The sequence below is a fragment of the Corvus hawaiiensis genome, chromosome 3 (assembly GCF_020740725.1).
Source record: "Corvus hawaiiensis isolate bCorHaw1 chromosome 3, bCorHaw1.pri.cur, whole genome shotgun sequence".
NCBI lineage: Eukaryota > Metazoa > Chordata > Aves > Passeriformes > Corvidae > Corvus > Corvus hawaiiensis.
This window is the reverse complement of record NC_063215.1, coordinates 120,315,407-120,340,535: the sequence shown is the minus strand read 5'-3', so window position 1 is coordinate 120,340,535 and position 25,129 is coordinate 120,315,407. Positions and strand designations below refer to the sequence as shown.

The following is a 25,129-nucleotide window of genomic DNA, read 5'->3' as shown; positions in this document are numbered from 1 at the left end:
TGACTACTCTGTAAGGTGTGTTCACTGAACAAGCTCATTTTACTCCCCAAGAGTTAGAAAAGAAACAGAATATGTTTGCTTAGAAAGCTACAACAGATTTTAAACAAGTAAATCACAGAACTCCTAGGAAATTTCTAGATGTCGTATAAAACTACAGCGTGAAAAGAATGATTACAACAGATATTTACAGCAGTTCTCCACCCGTGTCTCCTGATTCCCATTACAAAACCTGCAGCTGCGGAGTCCAGGCACTGGCACCGCCGTCACCGAGCACTGGTGTTACTGGTGTCCCTCCTCCATATCCTCAGCCTCGGAGTGACTGGAAGGAGCTCCCTCCTCTCTCTGCTCCAGGGAGTCCTCTGCATCTGGGACAGTGTTGGCTCTCAGCACATCCAGGTAGAGCAGGTAGTCCTGGAGGCAGGCTGGCAGCGGCAATTCCCGGATCACACGCTCCGAGCGCAGGCGCTCGCTCCCCAGCAGGGACCGGATCTCCAGGCGGCACAGGTGAGACAGGGAAGGAAGGAAGGCTGGAAAATGAAACCCCAAGTCAAACACAGAGCAGCTCTTACAACACTAATATATTTACTAATCTCAATTGCCCCAAATAACCCCCGCACCTTTTTTTTTTTTTTTAACTCCAAAAACATCCTCATTAGTTTCAAACATTCCAAAGGAAGTAGTATTAAATGACATTATCACTTGAACAACTTAAAAATGATTACAGACCCTTTTAAAGAATTTTCTTTGGAAGGAATAATTAACAAAGACACAAAGAATAATTAACAAAGTGCAGTTTTTCAGTCACATAACACGACCTGCTTTTCTGAAGGCTGAACTATGAAAAATTCCCGCACAACCAATTGAAGCTTTTTGCCTGGTCACATTTTGATTACATTTTTTATGGTTTGTATTTAATTACTGTCCAATGCCTACAAAACAGGACAGATGCCTCATTGGAAATACAAATCAAATTAAAAAAATAAAACATAACTAAGTCATATTGTCATCTTCCACTAAATCTCCCCACCTGCAGCCTGGAAGCTGGATACCTGGAGACATCATTTTCCTGTCTGTATTTCTTACCAAAATGGCTCTTGGAAGTCCAAGTGAACTTCTCCCTGTATTGGGAAAGGTGTTGCTCCACAACTGGAGGAAGTCTGCTCCAATTCATGAACTCCAGGATGAAATTAAGGACATCCTCGCTCATGGAGAAAATCCTGCATAACAAAAACTCCCCTAAAATACCTTTTAAAAGTATTTGTGGATTACAGAATAAAAGACCAAAAAGCATCACATGTGATACACAAAGACAGTGAGATTTGTTCAGTCACTGAGCTGCAAACTTCAAGTGTGTTTACTACAGCCTGCAGAAAATACAAATATTTCATAACTCTAAATATTAAGTTTAATCATGTAGTGCCCAATTAAATAGAAAATATCACCAAGCTACAAGTTATTTGTATGTAGAAAAACTTCAATAAAAATAACAATTTTAAAAAATCTGACTGGAATTTTTGCCATATTGTGTTAAACAAAACAGTCTCAAACTGCATCCGTTTCCTCTCCTCCCAGCCTTGGCCCAGCATCACTTCCCATTTGTTTCCCATCCCTCCTGAGCTATTTCTCCCATTGGAATTTCTTCTTAGCATGGCTGTATTGAAGTATCACACACACAAAACTTGCAGCTAAATTTGGGGATTAATAAGAGATGTTCAATATAAATTTGGGAAGTGATGCTGTATTGCTACCCTAGAAAAAGGCAATTTCCAGTCTGGCATTCTTCCTAAATAAAACTGTTTTGCTGCCCCCAGACATGACGTGTGAATGATTTATTTCAGACTTTCCACAACCCCTCCCATTCCTGATGGTGGCAACTGATTGTCAAGGGCCATCCTGTGAAAGCCCTCCTTCAGTAGCAACTTTGCACATTAGCAGGAGACCTTTAAGTCAATAAAGGCAAGGCTCCCTGCTTACCAGAACCTGCACATGAAATTCACGGGGTTGAAGCCAGCCAGGAGCAGACAGGGCAGCCACTCCTTGTATTCCTTCTGCACCGTGCTGCTGTAGTGGATGAAGTCCGTTAATTCCTCCTCTGAGGGCAGGGAACAGCCCAGCCTCAGGAAGCGCCGGAACAGAGCAAACTTCTTATGGCACAGGCAGTGTGCCAAGTTAATCCCACGCAGGGTGATCCCGTATTTCAGGAGAACATCAATGAACTGATAGTACCTGTGAGCAGGAGAAGGAACAGTGCATCCCGTGAGTTCTCCCTCAGGAAGCACTTTTTACATCTGTCTCTAATAAAACACTTTAAAATGTTTGTATTAAAATCCTTTTGTCATTACCTGTTGCAACAAGGTAACCGGATAAGGACGGAGATGATGACTGATAATTAGTGTTGCTTTTTAGTGCTTAGATGGCACATTACCTCATAGAAGTGGTGACACGTTATCTGCCTCATTCACAGGACAGTTCAGCAGCCACCTGCTCTGCATCCCTTCCTAATTTATTTATTATAAAGCAACACCAGGACAGAAAGAGAAAAATGGTGTCCAAGGATTTTTAAAGGCAGCTTCCTAGGAGCATGCCACGAACTAAATTCACTACGAACAAACCTCATTAAGGGAAATGGCAGCACCTACACCATAAATAAATTTCAACCCATGTACAAGAAATAATCTGTTAAAATCTGAGAGGATTCAAAAGCCTTTTTTGAAGATGTTTTCCTTAACACAGCACATGAGCCACATTCCAGGACTCCACATTAACATTCCCAAGGAGGAATATTAATGAGGAGTGCTTGCAAAGGGGGAACACACTGGAATTCTGGAAAAATATTATATGATAGACAGCAATTGAGGGAGAAAGGCGGGAAATTGCATGTCTAAAGTAAGTTAGTTAAAGCGAATATAATTTCAAAATAGAAGAGGTTACTTACTGCTTTTGGAAGATCATACACATGGGGGACCTGCAGTCGAAATCCAGGCATTCCTGAGCATCTGGGCTGAAGCCCTGCTCAAGCAGCATTTCCAGGCACTCCCCGTACCCGCCGTAGAGCGCGGAATACACGGGGCTCACTTTGCCCTCGCCCTTGTCACAAATCCGGTCAGTGATTGGAATCAGCAACTCCAGTATCCTGCAGATATTTAAAACCACTGTTTTCTGATCTTAGGCAAGGATTAATCTTAAACACATGGTCAGCTTTTCACAGGGTCATTGCAGCTTTGGAAGAAAATAGTCGTTTTTCACTCTTGAGTTTGCAGCTTTATAATTCATACACAGACCCCTGGCAAACGTGCTTTGGGATGGATTTAGGATGGAAAAGAAGTATTTGAAACCAAACCAGGGGCAGCTACTTCCTACAATCCAACAATTCTTTTTACAGCAGCACAACACCACCACACATTAAATCCCAACTCCAAGGAAGTTTGGAAGCACACTGGAAATGTGAGTTGCAAATGAAATGAATTCCTAGTTCTATGAAAGAGAAAAATCCTTCTGTTTACAGCTCACACCCCAGGCCACATCACATTAGTGACAAACACAAGTTCCTCTGCTGCTGGAAATTACTGGTGCTGCTTAAGGGTTGCCAGTGATGCATCATCATTTATATATTTAAATGCTGTCACACGTGAGAATCATGGAGTTCCTGAGAGATGCTTCTCCGCAGTGGTCTACTCCCAAAACTTCCTTCCACTCTTGGCTCTCTGCTCTGGAACTGACTTGTACCTCTGAAACTGAGCAAAGCTACAAATGCATCTCTGGAAGGACTAAAGAAACTGTTTTGTGGCTTTGATTTTTCTGGCTGGTTCAGTTAATTCAATTTGCATAGAATTACTTCTGCTACTTAATGGTTAGGAATATAATTGTAATTAGCAGCTGTTCAAGTCATGTATAATGTATAACATTGTTACTTATACTTTTAAAAGGAAAAGTAATATGGCCATGGAGTGAATTGATATCTGGTTCAGCACTGTGGAAAACCCTTTAAACTCTCTAGGACACGGATCAAACCCAGGTTAGATGCTGAATTAAAAATCACATAATCACAGAATGTTTGGGGTTGCAAGGGACTACAAAGGTGATCCAGTTCCACCCCGTGCCATGGGCAGGGACACCTTCCACTATCCCAGGTTGCTCCAAGCCCCATCCAACCTAGCCTGGAACACTTCCAGGGATGGGGCAGCCACAGCTTCTCTGGGCAACCTGTGCCAGGGCCTCATCACCCTCACAGGGAAGCATTTTTCTCTACTATTCTATCTAAACCTACTCCCTGTGAGTGTGGAAGAAACTCCTAAGAGACATTTAAAATACGAAAATAATCAGGACTTCTAAACTACAGATCAGTTTGAACACTCAAATTTTTCTCCCTTTTAAGGCTGAACTTCCTCCTTTGGGGATCAGATCTGTGTGACCAGGACCTTCTGTCTGAATGCCTTTGAAAGCACCTACTTTGCACGGCCCATCTCAGCTGCTGCATTAATGGGTAACTGCCAGTTATCCTCGTTGCAGTAGAGGTTTGGGTCTGCCCCTGCTGCCAGCAGCAGCTCCACGCAATCCAGGTGTCCCTCCTGCGCAGCAATCAGCAGGGGAGTGGCCCTGTCCTTGGCCTGGCAGTTGACATCTGCACCTGACACAAAACAAAACCAAAGTCACATCCATCAGTCATTAATTTTCACAGGATGGCTTCAAACTCAGCAAGTTTTCTGCAGCAAAAAGGAAATAAAACCTCTACTATTCAAACTTGCATTTAGTAAGAGTTGCTGGAAGCAGCAAGGGAAATGAAGGATCGTGGTTACCATGGGACAGAAGCAGACGCAGACTCTCCAGCCGGCCATACTGAGCAGCCACAAACAGAGGGGTAATTCCAAAGTCATCCCGACAGTCCTTGCTGGCCCCTTTCTCCAGGAGCATTTGCATAATCTCCGTGGAACCCTGAAACAAATATTTATTCTTAACCAGCAGGAAAGCAAGATTACATGATCTGGTTTTTCCCCACATGTTCCAAATAGAAATAATAGAACCCACAATATATTCAATATTCTGAACATGCGCTGAAAAATTAACAGTAAAAGAAATTAGACAAGTTCAAATTGATCACTTTTGCTCATTTACATGAAAAACTCATTTGTAGGTGTTAGAACCATTAAACCAACATATTTTTAAGTACAAGCATACCACTGCTAGGGTAAGTTAGGAAAAATTAGTGACAAAAATGCAATAATCATTAAATAAATAATTAGCCCTCAGAATACACCAGTTACATGGTAATTATATGATCTGCTCACAGGTTACCTGAAAGGAAGCTTGGTGCAAAGAATTCCATCCAGACCAAGAATGAGAACCTTCAACATTTGCTCCATGTTGGAGCAGAAACTTGACAACCTCTGCGTGTCTATTTTCAACAGCTTCCATGGAACATTAGTTAAAAAAAAAAATAAAAAGAATTCTTATTGAAGAATTTTCAAAAGAAATAATTTAAGTATTTGGATTTAAGAGCTCAAAATGTCTCACTGCCAACATCCTGAAACAATAATAGTAATTTTTTTAAACTTGCCCATTATATAGTTACTTGTCTTTTATATTTAGATCCCCAAAACAGTGTTGGAGAATGGAAATGATACCAAAATTCCCCCAAACTTGGAAAAGACTTGGAAACAAAGGTAACACGGCACCCATGATGTCTGGGTACAGACGTGAGTACATAAATAAAAATATTTAATCAGACGATTTAGACCCTCAGGATTCACTGTAACTGAAGTTTTAAGCATTTAATTATGTCAAACATAAATCATAGAAAAAATGCTAAAATAATGGACCTTAATTGCCTAACTAGGAATGTCAAAAATAATTTTTACATAAGAATTAGGGAGGAATTAGAAAAACAAAAAAGACTTGAAACAGCCTCATACAGCCTGTACCTTCTAAAGTTTTTCTGTGCTTGATGCAGAAAACAAATCTGCTTTTGTAATCTTGTTTGAAAACACTGTCTTAAGAAGATACACCGGTACATAAAAGGTCATTTCCACACCCACTCCACCTCTGAGTCTAAAGCCTGGCATTTAGGCTACAAAAAAATGGAGCGTGGCAGGCAGCAAAGGAATTGTGGCGAGTTGAACCTTGGAGAAACTTGAATTTAAACTGGTGGGTTTAAACTCTTTGGGATTTGAGGAAAGCTCATGTCACCTAGGAAGAGTGGGGTGGTGGCAGATTCAGTGGTGACATTGTTGAGGTCAACCCCAGCTTCCAGGAGAACCCGGAGACATTCCACAGAGCCGTGACGGGCTGAGAGGTGCAGAGCACACAGACCTTCAAACGTCCTTGAGTGGATGTAGTCATCAGATGGAGCTGCAGAAGAGTATAATGACGGGGGAAAAAAGGGATATTTAGCAGCGAATTACAAAACACAATCATTTTAAGAAAATAACAGAGTTATTTGAGATGTGTGGCCTATGTAACACCCATGAATGTGCTGTTATCACCTCAAGTATCACCCGTTAACTGAACCGCGCCAACTCCTCTTTACCGCAGCTGTGAAACCACACACGAAATCCCCAAACAAGAACAGGATAAATCTATGTAAATTGTATCTTCTATGACAGGGTAATTTAGCAGCAAACCACACGATTTCCCATTAGATTTTCCTTACCTGTATCAATGAGCAGCTTCAGGCAATCACTGGAATTGTGTGCTGCCGCTTCGTGGATGGGCAACCACCTCCTGTTATCCGGGACATCAACGCTGTATCCCCGATTAATTAATTCCTTCAGTATTTCAACGTTTCCTTCTCTGGCTGCAAGGCCCACAGCCGAGCACCGGTCGGAATAAGCTTCCGTGAAATCCATCCCTGGTGTGGAACTCTGCAGGAGGAGGAAAGGAGAGGAGGCAAAAAAAAGAGAGAGATGCGTGTTGGTACAGTATATAAACGAGGGGGGTTTTGTTTGTTGTGCAGAGGATTTGGTTGGTAGGGAGATGGTGGTTTGGGGGGGTAGTTAGCTTGGGGGGGTTGGGGCAGGTGGTTTGTGGATTTTGAGGGGAGATGGCTGTGGGGTTTGAGGCAAGGTGGTTGTTTTGGAGGTGGTTGTTTGGAAGGTGTTTGGGGAGGTGGCTGGGGGTTTAAGCGGAGGTTGTGGAGTTGGAGGAGAGATGGTGTTTTATGGGTTTGAGGGGTAGTTCTTTGTGGGGTCTGGGGGCAGAGGTGGCTGTTTGGGAGGTGGTAGAGGGGTTTGGGGCAAGGTGGTTGTTCGGGGCGATGCGGTTGTTTGTAGGACTGGGGGGCGAGGCGGTTGCTTGGGGAGGTTGTTTGTGGGTTTGGGATGTGGTCGCTGCTGGGTTTTGGGGGGTCACGGTCGTTTGTGGGGTTGGGGAAGGCGGTCCGGGCCGATGAACATCTCCGCGGTAGCCGCCACAGCGCCGACCCCGCGAGGCTCCGCAGCCGCCCCAGCCCAACCGGGGCCGCCCCGCTGCCGCCGCCTTCGCCCGGGGCCGCCCCGCGGCTCTGCGCAGGCCCCGCCGGGCCGGGCCGCCATGTGGGTGTTCGGCTACGGCTCCCTCATCTGGAAGGTGGATTTCCCCTACCAGGAGAAGCTGGTGGGGCGAGTCCGGGGCTACAGCCGGCGCTTCTGGCAGGGCAGCACCGACCACCGCGGGGTGCCGGGCAAGGTGAGCCGGGGGCGGGGGGAGCGCGGCCGCCGCGTCGGGCCCGGGCCCTGCCCCGCGGCCAGAGCTGCCCGCAAGGGCTGCCAAAAACCCCACAAACAACACAATTCCCTTTAAAGATGGCTCAGAAATGCCCAGATTGGTCATTTAGGACGTTAACCCTCGGTGAGGGGCGGCTGTCAGGCTGTGCACAGGGAATCAGAAGAGCCAGAACTATTGATCTAAGTAACCCCCCACTGTATTTTAATTTATTTTACTCTCATATGAAAATTCGCGGATTAGGAAATACTTACAGTTCTAAAATTCTTCACAGTTTGGAAAAGGAGAAAAGAAAAAACCCAGCAAGAAAAAGAAACTAAAAGTCCAAAGTGAGCATTCCCAATGCCATGTATTTTTAAGTCACAGGGGTGAGGATAAGGTATAACCTGCACCCAGGTAACTCCACTGTAAACCTGGAATACGGCTTTAAAAGAGAAAAGGCATCAGGATTATTTTAAATAGCACAGCTTGCTGCGTGGAAGGTTTCATCCAGATGTAAATGACACTCGTTAGAACCTCAAACACCGTAAAATAACTTGCACAGAGCTCAAAGATAACACAGCTTGAGCCACCCCTTGACACACGTTAAAGAACAGCAACGAGGAAAAACAGTTCTTACAAATATACGGTAAATTACATGTTAGCGGTATGTAAAAAATATTTTCAGAGGATTATCCCCAGTAGTGCAAACAGTAATTAATTTCTCTGATCAATAAGTATTTAGTAATTTGTTTCTTAATGTTTGTTTTGGGTAGTTCCAGGCAAGACAAGGACTCTGCAAAGCAATTAACTAAATATGCTGCCTTTCCTTAGGCAAACAGATCCTTGCTCCATCACACAACCCACCTGAACATGAAGTTGTCCTCAGCACTGCCCTTCATATCAAATCAAATTAGATTTAAATGAAATTTAATGTATTTAGGTTACAGTTACAGACACTTCTGGCAAAGACAAGAAAGTTGTTTTCCACCACAGAATGTCTCTTTAATCCATAATTCACAAAAGTCTTTGTGGCCCATTGTGAGTGCACAAGTCAATGGCTATGGAAAAAACCTTCCAAAAGGAACACTTAAGTTATCTGTGATGAATCATGGGAACAGGCTCGTTTCGCCTCAGGAAATAGGAATCATTTAGTGTTCTTGTAGCTTTGTTGCCTTGTTTTATCAGTCAGATCAGGAATAAATGGCTCATGCTGGGTGAGAACTAATTTGATGCCAAAAGCAGCAGTTTTAAACTGCAGATGTAGTTCAACATCGGGTTTTATGTTTTAAAGTTTTATGCAACAAATTTCAACTTTTATTTCCAGTATTTACAAACTGGCTTCTTACTTTTTCCTACAAGAATTAACTTACTGGGAAAAACAAGCCATTTACAAAGTATCCTCCCTCTGTCCAGTGAGGCTCCAAGGGCTGCTTGAGGGTAGTTAATTAAATTAATTGTCACTGTTTTAAACAAGAATAGAATTGAGTCTGGACAGCACGTGTAAAGCAAGGACATTCAAACCCTGCCCATTTCTGACTGCCTTTAGTTTAACTTTTGTGTCACAGGCACTGTCCACACAGAATTTAACACGTTGTCCGTCAAAGCTTCTCTAGACTGTCAAAAGCTACTGTCAGAAAATGTTTATACTGGATCTGGACCTTACTGGAATTGTGCTGGATTAGTGGTCTGAGCCTTTCATTCCTGTTCCTTGCTTTTTTTTCTCATTTTGGTTTGCTTTTTGCTCATGATTTAGGGCAAAAGCCTCTGACTGAATGACAATTTCTTCTTTTAAATTTTAGCCTGGAAGAGTTGTGACCCTTGTTGAAGATGCTGAGGTACAGTACTGCTGTACAGAATGTCCTGTTGCACTTCCACTCTCTTATTCATTTTTGCTTCTCTACAAGCAACTAACTGTTATCTTTAGGGAAAAATTCTCTCAGTGTTTCCCAGAGTTACACCAAGGGCTCTTGATTGTTTTAAATAAACTGGAAGTAGTTTGGCTCTGTTATGACCATAGGGATATTTGAATGTATATTCTGGAATAGTCACTTTGGCTATCCAGTTGTGAGGTGCAGAATTTGATATAAACATATATCAAATATACATGATTTGATATAAACATCGAATGATAAATGTAACTGCTCTAATTTCAGCCTCACAAGGTGTTAACATGATTGTGAAGGTATCTCAGCACACCACACCAGTTCAGGTGTGTAACAGGTGTAGGTGACACTCAGGTCCTTGCCAAACCATCACTAAACAGAAGGGACCTGATCAAAATTCCTTCAAATTGGGCATTCATTAAATTGATAATTTTCAGACATAAATTTTATGAGGTCAGGGAGAAACTCTGTGTCCATTTTCCCAGCTCCTTAAGTGGTCTGCACTGAGGCTATTTACTACTCCAACTATTAACAAAACAAGAAATTGCTCTGTCAGAAAAACCTCAGCATTAGCAGGAAAGAGGATGAACAATTTGCCCTTGTATTTTGGGACTGTTACAAACAGTGCCAAAGCAGCAGAAGGGTACAAAAGTAGCTTTCTGCAAGTTTTGCCTGAATACAATGATGTTCTGAGTATTCTCTTAACCAGTTCTCTTCGGCCAGGGGTGCGTGTGGGGCGTTGCCTACAGATTACCAGCTGGGAAGGAAGGAGAAGTGAAGGCCTACCTGGATTTCCGGGAGAAGGGCGGCTACAGGACTACCACGGTCATCTTCTACCCAAAGGACGCGTCGGTGCCGCCCTTCGACGTGCTGCTGTACATCGGCACCCGCGACAACCCCAACTACCTGGGCCCCGCGCCACTCGAGGACATCGCGCGCCAGATCCTGGGCGCCGCCGGGCCTAGCGGCAGGAACACGGAATACCTGTTTGAGCTCGCCAACTCCATCAGGAGCCTCGTGCCAGAGGATGTGGATGAGCACCTCTTCTCCCTAGAGACACTGGTCAAGGAGCTCTTGAACAAGCGCCAAAGTCTCAACTGTCTATAAAGTAATCTCGTGCTTTTAGCGACCTGGTTCTGTCTTCAGAGGACGGGTTTTGTTGGCCACGGGTGTGTGACAGGGAGGAACGTTCCTCTGTACTGGGCTATCCTCATTAATACTGCATATCTTAATTAATGCTGCATTCAGAATAGGAGTTGGTCACTTAAAACAAAACTACCAAAATCACTCTTTAAGAGTCCAGAGAGAGGGGAGTGAGGAAAGTGGTTTAGGTTTGAATTTGGTGTTTTAGCTTTTCACCCAAAGACTACACCTCAAGACAACCACTTAAACTTCTCTTCATGTTTTATTATTATTTCAGGTTTAAAATAAATATTTAGAATGTTTTTGAGGTCAAAATCAGCATGCAGAGACAAGTCCCATAGATTTAAGTGATAGTTTCTTGTCATTCCAGACCACAATGCAAGAATTTTAAGTGGTTGTCCTAAATTGCGTAGTAGAACATTTAAATCAACATTTAGCTTCTCTGAAATGACGTTATGCCACTGAATTACTCATTTCACCCTTTATATAAATGCAGAGGATAAACCATTTTATTGTCAAAGAAATAATTCCTTCCCTTGGCTGCTGATGTCAAGCCCTGGAAACCAAAGCTCTGGGCACTCTGACTCAAACAAGCCATAACCTATCAGTGACTCGTTTTAATTTTTAATCCTAATCTAAAGAATAACCCCAAAATATCAAAATTAACTAAGAGCATGACTTGAAGTCACAACACAGTAAGAATAGAAACTCTCATCTCTCTTACTTCAGATGCTGTTGTGGCCCCATCTCTTCAAAAATCCCAGCTCCAAGGACAGACTTTAAGCCTGTTTCAGGGATTCACCAACAGAAGGTAATTAAGGAAGGAACCCTCTTTCCAGTAACCTTAGGGGTGTGTATGGACATCCCGAGAGGGTTGGGAAGCCCCCAGTCTAGGCCAGTAGGCTTCCTGATGCAATCCATCAGCACAAAGAGTATCCATCCTCACAGGGATTTGTCTCGCTTCTCAAAACTTTTATTTTTATTAACTTTTTAAAAAGTATATTTTTATATCTTGGTATGAAAGGTCCTGTTTCAAACACCACATACCGTCCTGTTTTCCCATGCAGGGAATGTTTAAGTGTTTAGTAGCAGCCTCGAAGCCTGGATGCTGCATCAGTAATTGCAAAAACATGTGTTTTTCCCCTAAAAAGGTCGACCCTTTCTCTTCTTTACATTTTCCTGGTTTATATTTGTAAAGGTAAAAATGTGCAATGGCACTCTCTGCTTTCTTGAAAATCCTTTTTAAAAATTCTTTCCTCAAAGACTTATCCTTGTTCCTTAAAACCGGGCAGGGGATGCTTGTGCTCAGTAATGATCCAGAACCGTCAGGGCCGATTCCCTCTTTAAAACGCTAATTATTTAAATGCTGTGATTCTGTGTAGCTCCACATTCTCTCTCTTTAATTGTCTCCAAGGCTTTGTTGGTTCATTTGCTTCCCAAATCCATAAACATTGCAATAATATATGGTCCAGTCTGTGTGTGTGTGTGTGTGTGTGTGTGTATGACTTCAGTGCAATAAAAAGGCATTACAATGACTAATGGGGTTGGAAATCTCCAGAAATACTATGTTTAAAGTGTGTCCATGTGAGGATGGACATCAAGGTGTGTCTTCGTTGCACCTCATTATAAAACTGCTGTTGGGGCTGACAATGACAACACACAGGGGCTACTATAAACTGTGGCACATCAGGAGTTAATTAAAGCATGGGAAATATAATAATACATATATTTGTTCTTGCTGTGTGGGGTTGAAGCCACTGCTCTGCCCCAGCTTTGGTCACCACCAAACACCTCACAGATCTGTTACCTCAAAAATTATAGGCCATTTAGGCTTCATTTTTTTTTCTGACTGGCTATACTCGATCTATATTTGTGAGAATACGGATTCTTAGATCTGTAGGCTTCGCTGCACAGCCACACACACAGAGGCGCTGCTAAATCTGTTCCCAAACAGTGTCTGGGGAAACAACAGCCACATCCATGACTGTTAACAGAAGATAATGCAGAGAGGAGGGAAATCCAAACTTAAGGGTTGGACTCCGTGATCTCCAAGGTATTTTCCAAGCAGAATGATTCCATGGCTCTGTAATGAGTGGATTCTCCATAGCACGGCCAATTAATTTCCTGTCTTTCCTTCTTCAACCGTTTCTCTGCTCCGTTTCCCATGGATCAGATGGGACTGGCCTAACCTGCTCTGATGTGAAGGCTGCCGGACCCCTTGGGTTCCCAGGTGTATAGATACATATATGTATATATATACACACACATATACAAGTGTATAGAGAAGCACACACAGAGGAGCCCTTAAAGTGCTTTTACGCTGTAACCTCATACCTGCTGGTTATTTTTAACCCTTAGTGCAGCCACGAATGACCAAAGTTAATTACTCGCATCCCATTCCCCCCCCACTCATTCCCTCGTTACCCCCCTCCTCTCACTCGCCTCCCTCATCCACCCCTCGCTCCCTCATTCCCACTCCTCACTCCCACTTCTCTCTCACACTCATTCTCTCAAACTCTTCATTCAAATTCCTCACTCCCTCACACTTCTCCGTCGCTCACTCACTTCCTCACACTCCTCACTCCCACTCTTCACTCACTCCCATTCCTCCCTCCCTTCCCGTACTCACACTCCTTACACCTCCCTCCCTCCCTCAGTCCCTCACGCTGCTCTCCCGCCCGCTCCGTGCCCGCCCGGCCCCTCACCTGTGGCGGCGGGCGCTGCCCCGGATGCCGCTGGCGGCGGCGGGCGCTGCCCCGGTTGTTGATCGCGGCTGCCGGAAGCCGACGTGGCGGCGGTGCGGTGCGGCCTCGGCGGAGCCGCCGGCCGGCATGAGGGGCTGCGGGCTGCGGCCGCCGAGCCCGGCCCCGGCCCCCCGGAGGGGCTGCGGGCTGCGGCCGCCCTGCCCGGCCCCGGCGCTGTTCTGCGGGCTCCTGGCGGCCGTGGCGGCGGTGGCCCAGGGCGGCCGGGCACTCCCGCAGCTCAGCGACGACATCCCGTTCAGGGTGAACTGGCCCGGCACCGAGCTCAGTCTGGTCGGTACCGGGCCGGGCCGGGGGCCCGCGCGGCCGCTCCGCCCGGGGAGCGGTCTGAGCCTCCCCGCCACACAGGGGGGCTCGGGTGGGGCTGCTCCGCCGCCGGAGGGAGCCCGGCAGCTGGGAGAGAATCCCGCGGGATTCTGTGCTGAAAGCGGCTTGGGGAGGGCTGGGGGCGAAGGGGGATGGCTGGGACTGGGGGCTGCAATAAAGGTCTGAAATGGGCGAGCAGGAGTGAGGGGATCATGGAGGGGATCGGGCAGCTGGAGGGGATCCATGATATGGTGGGGATCAGGGATTTGGAGGGGATCGGGGATCTGGAGGGGATCGGGAATGTGGCTGGAGGGAGAAGGTCCAAAGCCAAGGCGACAGCAAGCAACTCCCAGTCAGCTTAACCACCAAACCCCAGTCTTGTGGTACCATTAAATCACAGGAAATACTCTGGCGCACCACTCAGAATTCAAGGGTATTTCTAATAAGTAGCATTAAAAAACCCCCCTGCCTGTCTGATCCGTGGGTTGGTTGTTTCCTCAGCCAACGACGGGTGTCCTGTACAAGGAGGACAATTATATCATCATGACCACTGTGGATAAAGAGAAGTACAAGTGTCTCCTGCCATTGATAGCCAGTGGCAACGAGGTGAGTTCAGGCGAGTTGTTTTGTAAATAAAAACTGTAGATGAGTCTTTACATTGTAAGTTTTAATGTCATGAAATATGCTTCTGTTGCAGGAAGAAGAAAAGGACTATAAAGGTCCTACTCCAGGGGAACTGCTGGAGCCTCTCTTTAAGCAAAGCAGCTGTTCCTATAGAGTATGTTACCTCTGTCTTGTTCATTAAATGCCAGTTAAAAGGTTACAGTCCAGTTCATGTCAAGGTTTAGGGTAGTAAATGAGATACTAATAAGAAACAAGGTCTTTACAACTTTATGCCTTAACATTGCTGACAAAATTCTGTGTGATTGAAGATGTCAGGATTCAGATAAATGTGTTGCTGTGGTAGCAGTTAAAAATGTGGATTTTTATTATTTTTTTTAATTTATTTTTTTCCCTTTGTTTTATCTGTGTAAAAGTCAGGGAAGTTTTCTCTGCTGTGTTTGTTTGGGCAAAACTGAGACCACTGGCTGTGCTCTTGTTTTTGAGGGTGCTCCAGCAGTTTGCTGCAAAATTCAACATTTGGGTGGTTTTGTGGTGTGTAAATACATATAAAGATAATTTTTAAAATGTATTTTATTTCTAAGATTGAATCTTACTGGACTTATGAGGTCTGCCATGGAAAACACATCCGTCAGTACCACGAGGAGAAGGAAACAGGGCAGGTAGGCTGCTCACAACCCCTTTCTCCACTGGCATGTTCCTGCTGAACTCCTCCAGCAGACTTGAATGCCCTGGAAAAGCTTGGAAGGTGGTAACTGATGTTTGTTTTGATTGTAGAAAATAAACATCCAGGAATACTACCTGGGGAATATGATAATGAAGAACCCATTGTCAGAACCAGGTGTGTTTTAGATGATTTCATTCTGCTGATGTTAATGATATTTTTGGGTTTTAATTATTCCAGTCTGACCAGTTTGAGAGCTTTTTTTAGGGAGGGAACCTGGTGCAGATCTTTAGAAACACTCAAGTGCCTAGAGTGGGACTTTGGTGGAAATCAGGTTGCTGAGTCCCAAACTCAAAGAACAGTTCAGAATAATTGATTTCTGGAGCACGTTTTGGCTGTAAATTAGTTCAAAGAGGTCTTTCAAATCCACAGACTAAGTGTTCATTCAGAGTTGATGGAAAGAACAGAAACAGAACAGCAAAACATCACCTAGGCTGGGGTGTTTGTTTCATTCCAGGCTAGTGTGTAGAAAATGGGCACCAGTGTTTTCTTGGAAGCAATTAACTGGAATCCTACAGTCTTTTGGGGGGAATGTAGTGCTTTTCATCCCATTCCTGGATCCCCAGCTGCAGCCCTCAGTTAGGGATCTGAGTCCTGGGAAGAAACAGGGCTTCAGAACCTGCCGTGTTTGGCCTGTCTGGGTGAGTGGGTGCAGCGGCTGCGCAGGGGTGCCTCGTTGTGCTGCTGTACAGAGCACAGAATGTTTGATTCGACTCACCAGTTTTGTGGGGCTGGATGCTGACGTGTGATGGTTCTTCAGGTCGCCATAGCTCAGTCTGTCAGGCTGTTGCCCTTCCTGCTTAGCTGCCAGACTATGTGTCCTGTGTCCTTTCCCTGCTTCCTGTCCAGCAGCTCATGCTCCTTCCAAAGCACCTGCCTGTCTCCTGTCCAATTCCCACCCTTCCCAAACAGCTACAGTGACGTGTTCTCCAGCCCTGCCTTGGTGTCAGGGCTGGATTTGGCCCGTCCTACCAACTCCAGGTGGTTTTGTGATGAACTGATGTGTATTTTGCTCTGTTTGCTCTGGGCCTCAGACCAGTGGTTATTTTCTTTCTTTCCTCTTTCACACCTGCGAGTGGCTCTTGGCAGTGTATAAAGCACCAGCAAATACACAAACCAGAAAAGCTTCCCTGTATAAAATTTCATTCTATTTCAAGTGCACAAACTTACCTCATTCTTAATTATTCCCTAGATCAAGAAGAGAAGGAAAATTCCAAAGACGATGCAAAAGAGGCAAGTGAAAAACATCCATTTTAACTTCTGCCATCAGTAGTGGAGGCAATTTATGTATGATCATAGAATCCCAGAATGGTCTGTGTTGGAAGGGACCTCAAAGATACCCAGTGCCACCCCCTGCCATGGGCAGGGGCACCTTCCACTGTCCCAGGTTGCTCCAACCCTCATCCAGCCTGGCCTTGGACACTTCCAGGGATCCAGGGGCAGCCACAGCTTCTCTGGGCAACCTGTGCCAGGGCCTCCCCACCCTCACAGGGAAGAATTTCTTCCTAATATCTAATCTAATCATAAGATGATGTAATTAGTCTCCTCCCAAAATGAGTATCAAGAAATGAAACTGTTCCTGAACTGCACTTCTCTTGCTCTTAATTATCAGTCCCAGCTCAGAAAATCTGTTTAGTCTTGCTACTCAAATGACTTACTTACACTTAACAAAGCCCTACAGCACAAAATCCCTAAGAGATGGAGCTGACTTGCTGACCCATCCCATAAAACTCTGTGCTTCCCTTTCCCCTTAGAGGACTTCCCCACTTGTTTAGGCCCCAAAACTCAATTCTGAGTTGCTGACTCTATAGCAAAACAATGGGAATACCTGAAGCACGCTGGAGTTTGGAATTAGTGAGAGCAGGTTTGACCTTACTGCCAGTTCCCCTTCATTTTCATGCTGAAATGAAGTTTTTGTGTCTGTGCTCCTGGAACAGCCCAGGGTGGTGGTTGTCCAGTGATCTCAGCAATACCCAGGCCTGAGGAGCATTTTGGAGGTTGTGTGGGGGCAGAATGTGACAGCTGTGCCTCTTGGAAAGCCAGGAAAACAAAGTGTTTTCCAGTGCAGCTTTTTTTCCTTCCGCTTCAGAGGAAATTAGGTCTTTTATTGCCTTTTTCTTGGACAGTATTTATGATGCACTTGCCATGTCAGGATTTCCTGGAATCTCTTATCAGGAAGGGGCATGTTGGCTCTTTAATCTCATGAATGTCTTCACTCATGGTGGAGCAGTTTCTGGGAGGAGTCAGTGGCCTGGGACAGGGTGACGCGGCTTGAAAGCCAAAGCAGGTGAGGGACAGAAAGGTCCCAGATCCCTGGAGTGTCCTGACCCCAGAAGGCACCTCTTGTCTTTTAGCATAGAGCCCTGTCTGTTCAGCTCTGAAAACCTTCAGTAGCTCAAGCAACACGGGTAAAAAAGGGTCAGCTTGTGGGTTTGGGCACTTTGGGAACCCTGGAACTCCAGCTGCTTCCAAGATAAGAGACTTTACCACTTCAGGGAATTAATCTCTTAAAGAGAGAGTTGGATGAAACACAAAGGAACAAACCTGAAGAGAGCTGACTTAAAAGTGTGAAAAAGTGGGATTTACTTTGTGTACACCCTTAACTTTGTTAGCCACAGCCATGGGTGGTGTGGGATCCTCTGAATAAGGAACAGCCTGGAGCTGGGAATGATGAGAGGTATAGTGCAGGTGCCAGGATGACTTTGCAAGGATGGTTTTGGATTCTTTAGGGTCTGGTGTTGCAGGTGATGAGCCTGGCAGACCCAGTCTGGGTGAACACCAGGACAGGTCTGGATGTTGCAGAAACAGCTACACAGGGTCTGATTTTAACCCAGTCATACTGGCTCTGCACTCAGGAATAACATTTTTTGTTTCAGAAGAGTCTCGAGAGCTTTCCTGTGGTTATGATCTGTTGCTTTCCCTCACCCAGATCCCCACAAAAAACATCGAAGGGCAGATGACGCCCTACTACCCCGTGGAGCTGGGCAATGGCACACCCTGCAGCCTGAGGCAGAACCTGCCCAGGTCCAGCACAGTGATGTACATCTGCCACCCCGAGGCCAAGCACGAGATCCTCTCCGTAGCAGAAGTCACCACCTGTGAATACGAGGTGGTGATCCTGACCCCGCTGCTGTGCAACCACCCCAAGTACAGGTACAGTGCCCAGAACACTTCTGTCTCCTCTTACGTTGTCATTTCTTGAGGGATCATCTCCATGGTATTTGAAGACTGCAGATACCATGTGTGTACACTTTAAAAGTCTACAAAACCAAAAGTACCTTCTCCAGCCATAACCTTAACCTCGATTTTAGCTCCTCCCAACATGAGGAGCTCTCCAGAAGCCATTTCCATATGGAGAATTCACAATTTCAGTATTATTTTCCAAAAATCAAGTGTAGGGTTCTTGTTTCCTCCCCTTCCCTGAACTGTGCCATGTATCTGAGGGATCCCCTGAGTCTTTGGGCCTTCCAGGGGGTGTAAAGAGAACTGCAAAGGGAATGTGCCATACAGAGAAGGGGAGATAATGGATAGGAGTCATGGATTTACACAGATGTTGGAACAAGGGAGTATTTTATCACTGATCTGAAACAGGCCACAGAGTCTGAAGGCAAAATCCTGCATTTTGGAAACACTTGGCAGTTGGAGTTACTAAGTGCTGCTATTGTAAATGTTTGGTCTCCACTGTAAATTTTCTCATGTGGATGAGTTTGGTCATACTCTGTTATCTGCTGCACTTGGCACTGTTGTCTGTTTACTGCGTGAGTCTTCTAAGCCTCTGTAGCAGTAGGGAGAAAAACACAGAAAGTGCACAGGCAACTTGTTCTGTTGCTTGATAAAGATACAATCCAGAGCTGCTGCCTCCTTCCCAAGGGCAGGCATGGAAGGGTCCCTGGCCACCAGCAGGAAACTCTTAAAATAAATGCACAGGATCATCATTCTCCCTCTTACGTCACCTTGGTAAATAAGGAAATGTGGAGGTGGCAGCCTGGCAATGCTGCCCAGTGTCACCACAGGGATCACAACCCAAATTTCAAGTCTAATGCCCTTTCTTCCTGTCATGTGTTCCCAAAGCACCCCCAAGCAGTGCCGCAGCCTCCAGGGCTTTCCCTCTACACCTGGCATCTCATCCAGGGATGCACCTGCACCACCTGAGCAGCAGCAGATCCAGACACTCAGAGCACTGAACTGATTTCTGTGCTTGAAGATGTAACAGTGACTTGTTCTTACCTTGCTGGGCAGGTTCAGGGCTTCCCCTGTGAATGACATCTTCTGCCAGTCCCTGCCAGGATCCCCACTTAAACCCCACAACCTGGAACAGCTGGAGAAACAGCAGGAAATGCTGAAGATGCCTTTTAGGAGGGTTAAGGAGGTAGGATTTGTTTCATTTTAAATAGAAAAATCTTTGTTTTCCCTGTTTAACACATTTTATAAGATGGTGGCAGTCTTTCATTAAACTTGTTGAAACTTTGGAAGGAAAACAGAGCAAGTGTGGGCTACTAATTTAAAATTTTGTAGCCTCTGTAGCCTACAGTTCACAAATGTGTGAAGGTTTTGACTGGAATTTTCTTTCAGCTAAAATTGACCAAAACAGATTCAGTGTCAAAATTGAATCTGTGCCAAAATTGATTCAGTGTTCAGTAAGTTCATGTAACTTGTAAGACTTTGCAGGGGACTTAATTGTATCCTTTAATTGCAGGAAGAAATGCCTTCAACAAAAGAAGAGAAATTCTCTTCCATCCACAAGCCTGTGGCTGTTGGGAGCCACCAGCTGTTAACAGTGGGGACAACCCACATCTCCAAGCTGACCGACGAGCAGCTCATCAAGGAATTCCTCAGTGGTTCCTACTGCTTCCATGGGGTGAGCAGCAAAGCCATGTGGAATAAAGCTATGTGGAATACATCCTAATTTATGCATTTGTTTAATTTTTATATTGAACTTTTCTGTTGAAATTCAATTTATTTGAGCAGACAGTGAAATGAAAGCAGGTAACGGAATTAGCTGTGATGGATTTTTATAAACTAATAGATACCGAGTTTTACAGCTGAAACAGCTGGTTTAGGGTCTGGGGGGAAAAGGATGGGTTTGTTTTAGGGGTTGTGTTTGGTTCTTTTTAACACTGAGGTTGTTCTTCTCCCCAGGGCGTTGGCTGGTGGAAATACGAATTCTGCTATGGCAAATACGTTCACCAGTACCACGAGGTGCGTTCAAAGAGTTCTGTTAGTTCCTTTAAGTTCCTGTTAAGAAAATACAATCCTCTGGACAGGGTGTAGTGATCAGCTTTTCCTGTTCTAGGATAAAGAAAGTGGCAAGACCTCTGTGGTGGTGGGTACGTGGAGCAAGGAGGAGCACATCGAGTGGTCGAGGAAGAATGCAGCCAGGACCTTCTACCTGCGAGAGGACGGCACCCAGACAGTCAGGTACCAACCAGGCTCTGCCCTGCTCTCACACTTGGGACACAGGGCCCAGTCCTGTGAAATTCGGGTTGTTAACAGATGAAATAAACTGCCAAGAGGAGTATGTTCAGATTCACCCCCCAGTCAACATCACAAATGAGGAATTCAGCACTTTGGATATGGCACAGAGAAAAATCTTCCAACACTGAGCAACACTTTCCTTCTGCAGTAACTGCAATACAGCCTATTGCTGTTTGTGACAGTGTAATAGTTACATAGTATAATATATAGTATAATAGTATAATAATATCTAGTGTAGTATAATAGTGTATCTGTTACTATTGGTTTGTATATTAAACACTCAACCAATGATGAGGTGCTGGATCGCACCACTGAGCTGCCTGCTTAAAAATTGTGTTTAATACTTCCACACTCTTCCATTCTGATCTTTTGTGGCAGGATGGTGTCTCATTTCTATGGAAATGGAGATGTTTGTGACTTGACAGACAAGCCAAGGCAGGTGACTGTGAAGTTGAAGTAAGTGAACTTTTACAAAGTGATGTTTTGTGTCTGTTTCCTGGGTCAGAGGGGAAAGCTGCTGCTGTTGTCACAAAGCTCAGAAGGCAGTATCTGTTAATAAAATGCTGCAGACAGCAGTGAAATACATGTGTTACTTTGTGCTTATTGCCTACCAACCCCCCCAATTTCTCCTCTATTTTCAGATGTAAAGAATCTGACTCCCCTCATGCTGTGACCATTTACATGTTGGAGCCTCATTCTTGCCAATACATCCTTGGGGTACGTACGGACACAGCCTGAGGTCAGGGCTGGGAGTAGAGCACATCTCCAGTTCTATGTTTAAGGTGGCCCCTTTCTCCCAGTGACTCTTCCCAAGATTCCTGCAGTGCTGAGTTCATGGTTTGGTCTCTCTGTTCCAGGTGGAGTCTCCAGTGATCTGTAAAATCCTGGATACAGCAGATGAATACGGGCTCCTCTCAGTGCCCAGCTGAGGACAGCAAAGCCCCCAAGGCCAGATCCTGGCATTCCCATGGGAACAGTGTCTGTGAGCTGACAAAGGCCTCACCAGCACAGCTCTCCAAGCTGAGGGACTTGTGAACCACTTTGTGTATAACTATGTGTATATAAGAGCTTATTGATAAACTTTTAATGATTAAAACCTTGTCTTGCACTTCCTGCCTGGCTCGTGTGTGACACATTCCCCCCTCGTCAGTGGCATCATTAAGGTGTAAACTCAACTCAGAAAAGGCACAAAAAAACCTGAAGCTTCAAGGGAGGAGTTCAGCTGCAAACAGAAGGAAAAGGTGAAGCCAACACTTCGTGCAGGAGCCACAACACCACTCATGATTCTCCTACTGTTCCTGCTTTCTCCAAACACCAATGTTACCTCACTCTGACTGCTGGGAATTGTATTCTCCTGTCACTGCACCTCACCCCTCTTCAGCTGCTATTTCTGGGCTGCTTCCCAGGACATTCCATTTATTTATTTAACACCGTAGGGTTCATTTTCATATAATTATTTTGCTGAACATTCTTCCTGCCACCAGGTCCAGTTCCCTGTAGTGTGTGTACCTCACAAAGAACATTTGGGAAGTTTTAATCTGCTGGCACTAGACATTCCTAGAAGTGGGAGGGCTCAGATAAGTTGAAATACTGCTGACAGGAGCTGAAGTGGACTTATGTTATATTTTTGAAAAAGTTTGTAATGGCCAACACCCAGCAGAGCCTTGGACATTTGGGGCTGTAGCAACAGTGTCCGGTCTGTGCCTGTCGGTCACTTCCATGTGCCCACCACACTTCCTCTTTTCTGCAGCCTTTATGCAAGGCCCAGGAATTTCTAATGGCTGTGGGGCAGGACCTGCCACCCACATGGCAGATGAGTGGACAGATAATGCCCAAAATACTCCCCTGAGCGGCTAGACTGTTGCAACAGAACCTGTTCAGTGTCTCACCAAGCAGAAAACCTAAACAGCAGCAGCAGCATGATTTGGCAGTTAAATTGGCAGTCATTTTTCTTGCTCATATCCTGATTTCTGAAGCTCAGCAAGGTGACAGAGGGAGCTGGAAAAGGGGAAGAAAGAGTCTTGTACATAGATTGTTTCCCCCAGAAAAGTCTTGTACCCAGATTCCCCTGTTCCCAGCCTTCCTGTGAAGCATTAGCTAAACAAGCACAAAGTTTTAATCCAGGAACCTTTAGAAAGAGAAGACATTAAAACCAAAGTTCTCCAGACTTCAGATCCTTAACTTTCTTCCTTTACTCCCCTCAACAGTCACAGCTGGACCAATCTCATGAGGCATCCTGTCCTGTCTGCCAGAGGCATCAGCAGCCAACACAGAGTAGGAAAAGATGAAAGCATTTCACCTGCTGCCTGTGCAAGGGACTGGCTGGATCCTCTTGTTACGGCTCCAGACCTGCACGATCCCTTGGAATGGTTTTATTTTGGCTCAAGGCTGCCCTGAGGAAAGGCTGGAGCCACCCAGCTCTGGGCAGCCTCAGCATCCCTCAGGCTGTGCCAAGGAAGGGAACCCAACACACCCACCCTTCCTGCACATCCCTCTTTGTGGGGATTAGCTCAGAGGGCAAGCCAAGAATAGTTATTTTGTGGGATGTCAGAATTCCCTGCAACGGAGGGAACTCCCTGGCGGGAGGGGGAAGCACATCCCTGACTCAGCAGTCACAGCACCTGGTGCCCCCCAACAGCAGCTTTTGCCGTGATGTGAGCAAGCAGGCTCTTGCCAAACACGTGTTCCTCAGTCTCGGCTTCCCCTTGTGCAGGAAACTCCATGCTCACAGCTATTCCTGCCCCAGCACCCACATCCACCTCCAGAGGGATCATGCTTTGCTCCCCCTCCTCTCCCATCCCTTCCTGACCAAGAGCTGACTTAAGTTTGCTCCTACACCTTCAGGAGGTAGAGCTGCTTCCCACAGACAAGTCCATTTCCAGGTCATAAATATCTTACATTGTCATCCAGCACCTAAATCCAAGCCCACCTTAATAAGAGAAGCTCCTGTGGGGTTTGGTCTCCTCAAAGCTGGTGCTGATCCTCTTTGGATTTGAGCAGCTCCTGTGCAGGTTCAGATCTCCTCCTTTAAATCACATTTCCAGTGCACAAAAAACCTTTCCCTGCAGAGAGAGACAGAACAAGTGGCACATGACCTGTTTTGGGAATGAAATCACTGGTCCTGCTCTTGGCCACGTGGTGTGGACCTTCCTTGCTCACTCAGACCTGTCTCGTGTCCTGCTCTTCCCTCAATCCCCAAAATAAGAGGTTGCTTTAAAAAAAAAAAAAAAAAATACACCAAGAGGATGAAACAAATGACAGAATAATTCCAGTGCAGAGAATTGGTGGAATAACTGTGATTGTACCAAAAAATTGTCTTTTTTACTTTGTCTTTTCCAGCCATGACTGACTCTCCCTGGGATTTTGCTGGCCCTGTAGTTGTTCCATCTTCCCAAAGGGAAGAACAGCTGGAGGTTCACAAGCAGCAGCACTGTATTGAGATGGAGACTTGTCCAACTGCAGGGGCTCACCCCACACTGACAGCAGGAGCAAAAATTTCTCCTGACATATTCCAACTTAGGAATTTCCTGTCCCTGTTATCAAAGCAGGTTGGAATCTGCCTGAAGAACAGATGACTGCAGGGCAATTCCCAGAACCTGCCGCAGCAGGAAAGTGCCGGTCAGATCAGACAGCACAAACCACCTCGGGTTTTCCAGCCCCCAGGGCTGGCCAGAGGGGCCTCTGGGCTGCTGGGAGTTTTCCGGCCACTGGTGATTGTGTAAGAGTGGGGAAAAAAAATTGGGAGTGATATATAGGCAAGCTGTGACCCCAGTGAAAGCTCCAGATAATTACTAAGAGTAAGTTTCTTACCCAGGTGTCCCTGTGGGGCATCAACTGACCCCAGGATGTGTGATGGCCTCTCCTCTGACCTCCCGCCCCACTCAAGCAGTTTTTATATTATTTTATTTGAGGGAGAGGCAAAGGTGAAGTTACAGTTGATGTCATTTCATGGTTATGAGGAGCTTGAGTGACTTTGGTCATCAGCATGGGGTAATAGCACAAGTAACCTGAATTTCCGAGTGAATGAAGCCAGGGTCAGCTTTGTCTGGATCATTCCTTCGTCTCTGTTCTCATTAGCTGTGTTGTTTTTGACGGAGCATGAACACAGCACCACGGTGTTGCTCCACCCTTTGCTCTGTGTCCCCCCGGGAGCAACACACCACGCTCCCCGGCATTCCTGCTCCCAAGGCCTGCAGTCTGTCCCTGGCGAGCTCTGGCCAACTCATGCACTGCTTGCTGAACTTGGTTTTTCAGTTTTCTCCCCAACTTGTGCTGCTGAGGCTGAAGCAATGCCTCGGGACGACACCGTGATGCATTAAACGAGCAACTTCCACCTTTTATTTCCCCCTCGGCCACGGGTTGGGCAACGCCTGGCAGCGACGCGAAGGGGAAAACTTGACAGATTTCACCGAGGAGCATCATCTCCGGCACCACCTCCTCCTCCTCCGCCGGGCACAGGGGAGGGGGCGAGGCTGGGCGGTCCCGGGGGTGCCCCAGCCCGCCCCGCTCCGCTCCCAGCTCCACAAAAGGCACCCGAG

General features: G+C 45.8%; 3 protein-coding genes across 4 annotated transcripts; 2 read left to right on the top strand and 1 right to left on the bottom strand.

Annotated features, from left to right (window-relative positions):
* Window positions 1–11: 11 nt before the first annotated feature.
* Window positions 12–13,486, bottom strand: ASB3 (ankyrin repeat and SOCS box containing 3). 2 transcript variants are annotated; one of them, XM_048298060.1, is made up of 10 exons: window positions 13,409–13,486; window positions 6,647–6,857; window positions 6,184–6,345; window positions 5,293–5,405; window positions 4,797–4,932; window positions 4,450–4,627; window positions 2,936–3,133; window positions 1,975–2,226; window positions 1,084–1,217; window positions 12–527 (listed from the first exon to the last, which is right to left on the bottom strand). In XM_048298060.1, the coding sequence occupies exons 2-10, from the start codon at window positions 6,840–6,842 to the stop codon at window positions 280–282; spliced, it is 1,617 nt and encodes a 538-aa protein (XP_048154017.1). In that variant the 5' UTR covers window positions 6,843–6,857; window positions 13,409–13,486; the 3' UTR covers window positions 12–279. The 2 variants fall into 2 exon arrangements, with proteins under 2 accessions (XP_048154017.1, XP_048154015.1); XM_048298058.1 differs by lacking the exon at window positions 13,409–13,486 and adding an exon at window positions 10,347–10,429.
* On the top strand, window positions 7,481–12,238 carry CHAC2 (ChaC glutathione specific gamma-glutamylcyclotransferase 2). The gene is made up of 3 exons (XM_048298089.1): window positions 7,481–7,659; window positions 9,477–9,512; window positions 10,284–12,238. The coding sequence occupies exons 1-3, from the start codon at window positions 7,525–7,527 to the stop codon at window positions 10,665–10,667; spliced, it is 555 nt and encodes a 184-aa protein (XP_048154046.1). The 5' UTR covers window positions 7,481–7,524; the 3' UTR covers window positions 10,668–12,238.
* On the top strand, window positions 13,433–21,699 carry ERLEC1 (endoplasmic reticulum lectin 1). Its single transcript, XM_048298049.1, has 14 exons — window positions 13,433–13,738; window positions 14,273–14,377; window positions 14,469–14,549; window positions 14,977–15,054; window positions 15,170–15,233; window positions 16,309–16,349; window positions 18,046–18,269; window positions 19,356–19,485; window positions 19,813–19,974; window positions 20,256–20,315; window positions 20,410–20,534; window positions 20,970–21,047; window positions 21,233–21,308; window positions 21,449–21,699. The coding sequence occupies exons 1-14, from the start codon at window positions 13,433–13,435 to the stop codon at window positions 21,518–21,520; spliced, it is 1,602 nt and encodes a 533-aa protein (XP_048154006.1). The 3' UTR covers window positions 21,521–21,699.
* The last annotated feature ends 3,430 nt before the right edge of the window (window positions 21,700–25,129 follow it).

Excerpts from the sequence above, each read along its gene's own strand:
- ASB3 (XM_048298060.1), bottom strand. The coding sequence starts at position 6,842 with ATGGATTTCACGGAAGCTTATTCCGACCGGTGCTCGGCTGTGGGCCTT. Across the intron at positions 2,227-2,935 it reads TGTATGATCTTCCAAAAGCA|GTACTATCAGTTCATTGATG; the intron begins GTAAGTAACCTC and ends TCCTGCTCACAG. Across the intron at positions 528-1,083 it reads GACTTCCAAGAGCCATTTTG|CCTTCCTTCCTTCCCTGTCT; the intron begins GTAAGAAATACA and ends TTCATTTTCCAG.
- CHAC2 (XM_048298089.1), top strand. The coding sequence starts at position 7,525 with ATGTGGGTGTTCGGCTACGGCTCCCTCATCTGGAAGGTGGATTTCCCC. Across the intron at positions 7,660-9,476 it reads ACCGCGGGGTGCCGGGCAAG|CCTGGAAGAGTTGTGACCCT; the intron begins GTGAGCCGGGGG and ends TTTAAATTTTAG. Across the intron at positions 9,513-10,283 it reads CCCTTGTTGAAGATGCTGAG|GGGTGCGTGTGGGGCGTTGC; the intron begins GTACAGTACTGC and ends CTCTTCGGCCAG.
- ERLEC1 (XM_048298049.1), top strand. The coding sequence starts at position 13,433 with ATGCCGCTGGCGGCGGCGGGCGCTGCCCCGGTTGTTGATCGCGGCTGC. Across the intron at positions 14,550-14,976 it reads AAAGCAGCTGTTCCTATAGA|ATTGAATCTTACTGGACTTA; the intron begins GTATGTTACCTC and ends TTTATTTCTAAG. Across the intron at positions 15,055-15,169 it reads AGGAGAAGGAAACAGGGCAG|AAAATAAACATCCAGGAATA; the intron begins GTAGGCTGCTCA and ends TTTTGATTGTAG.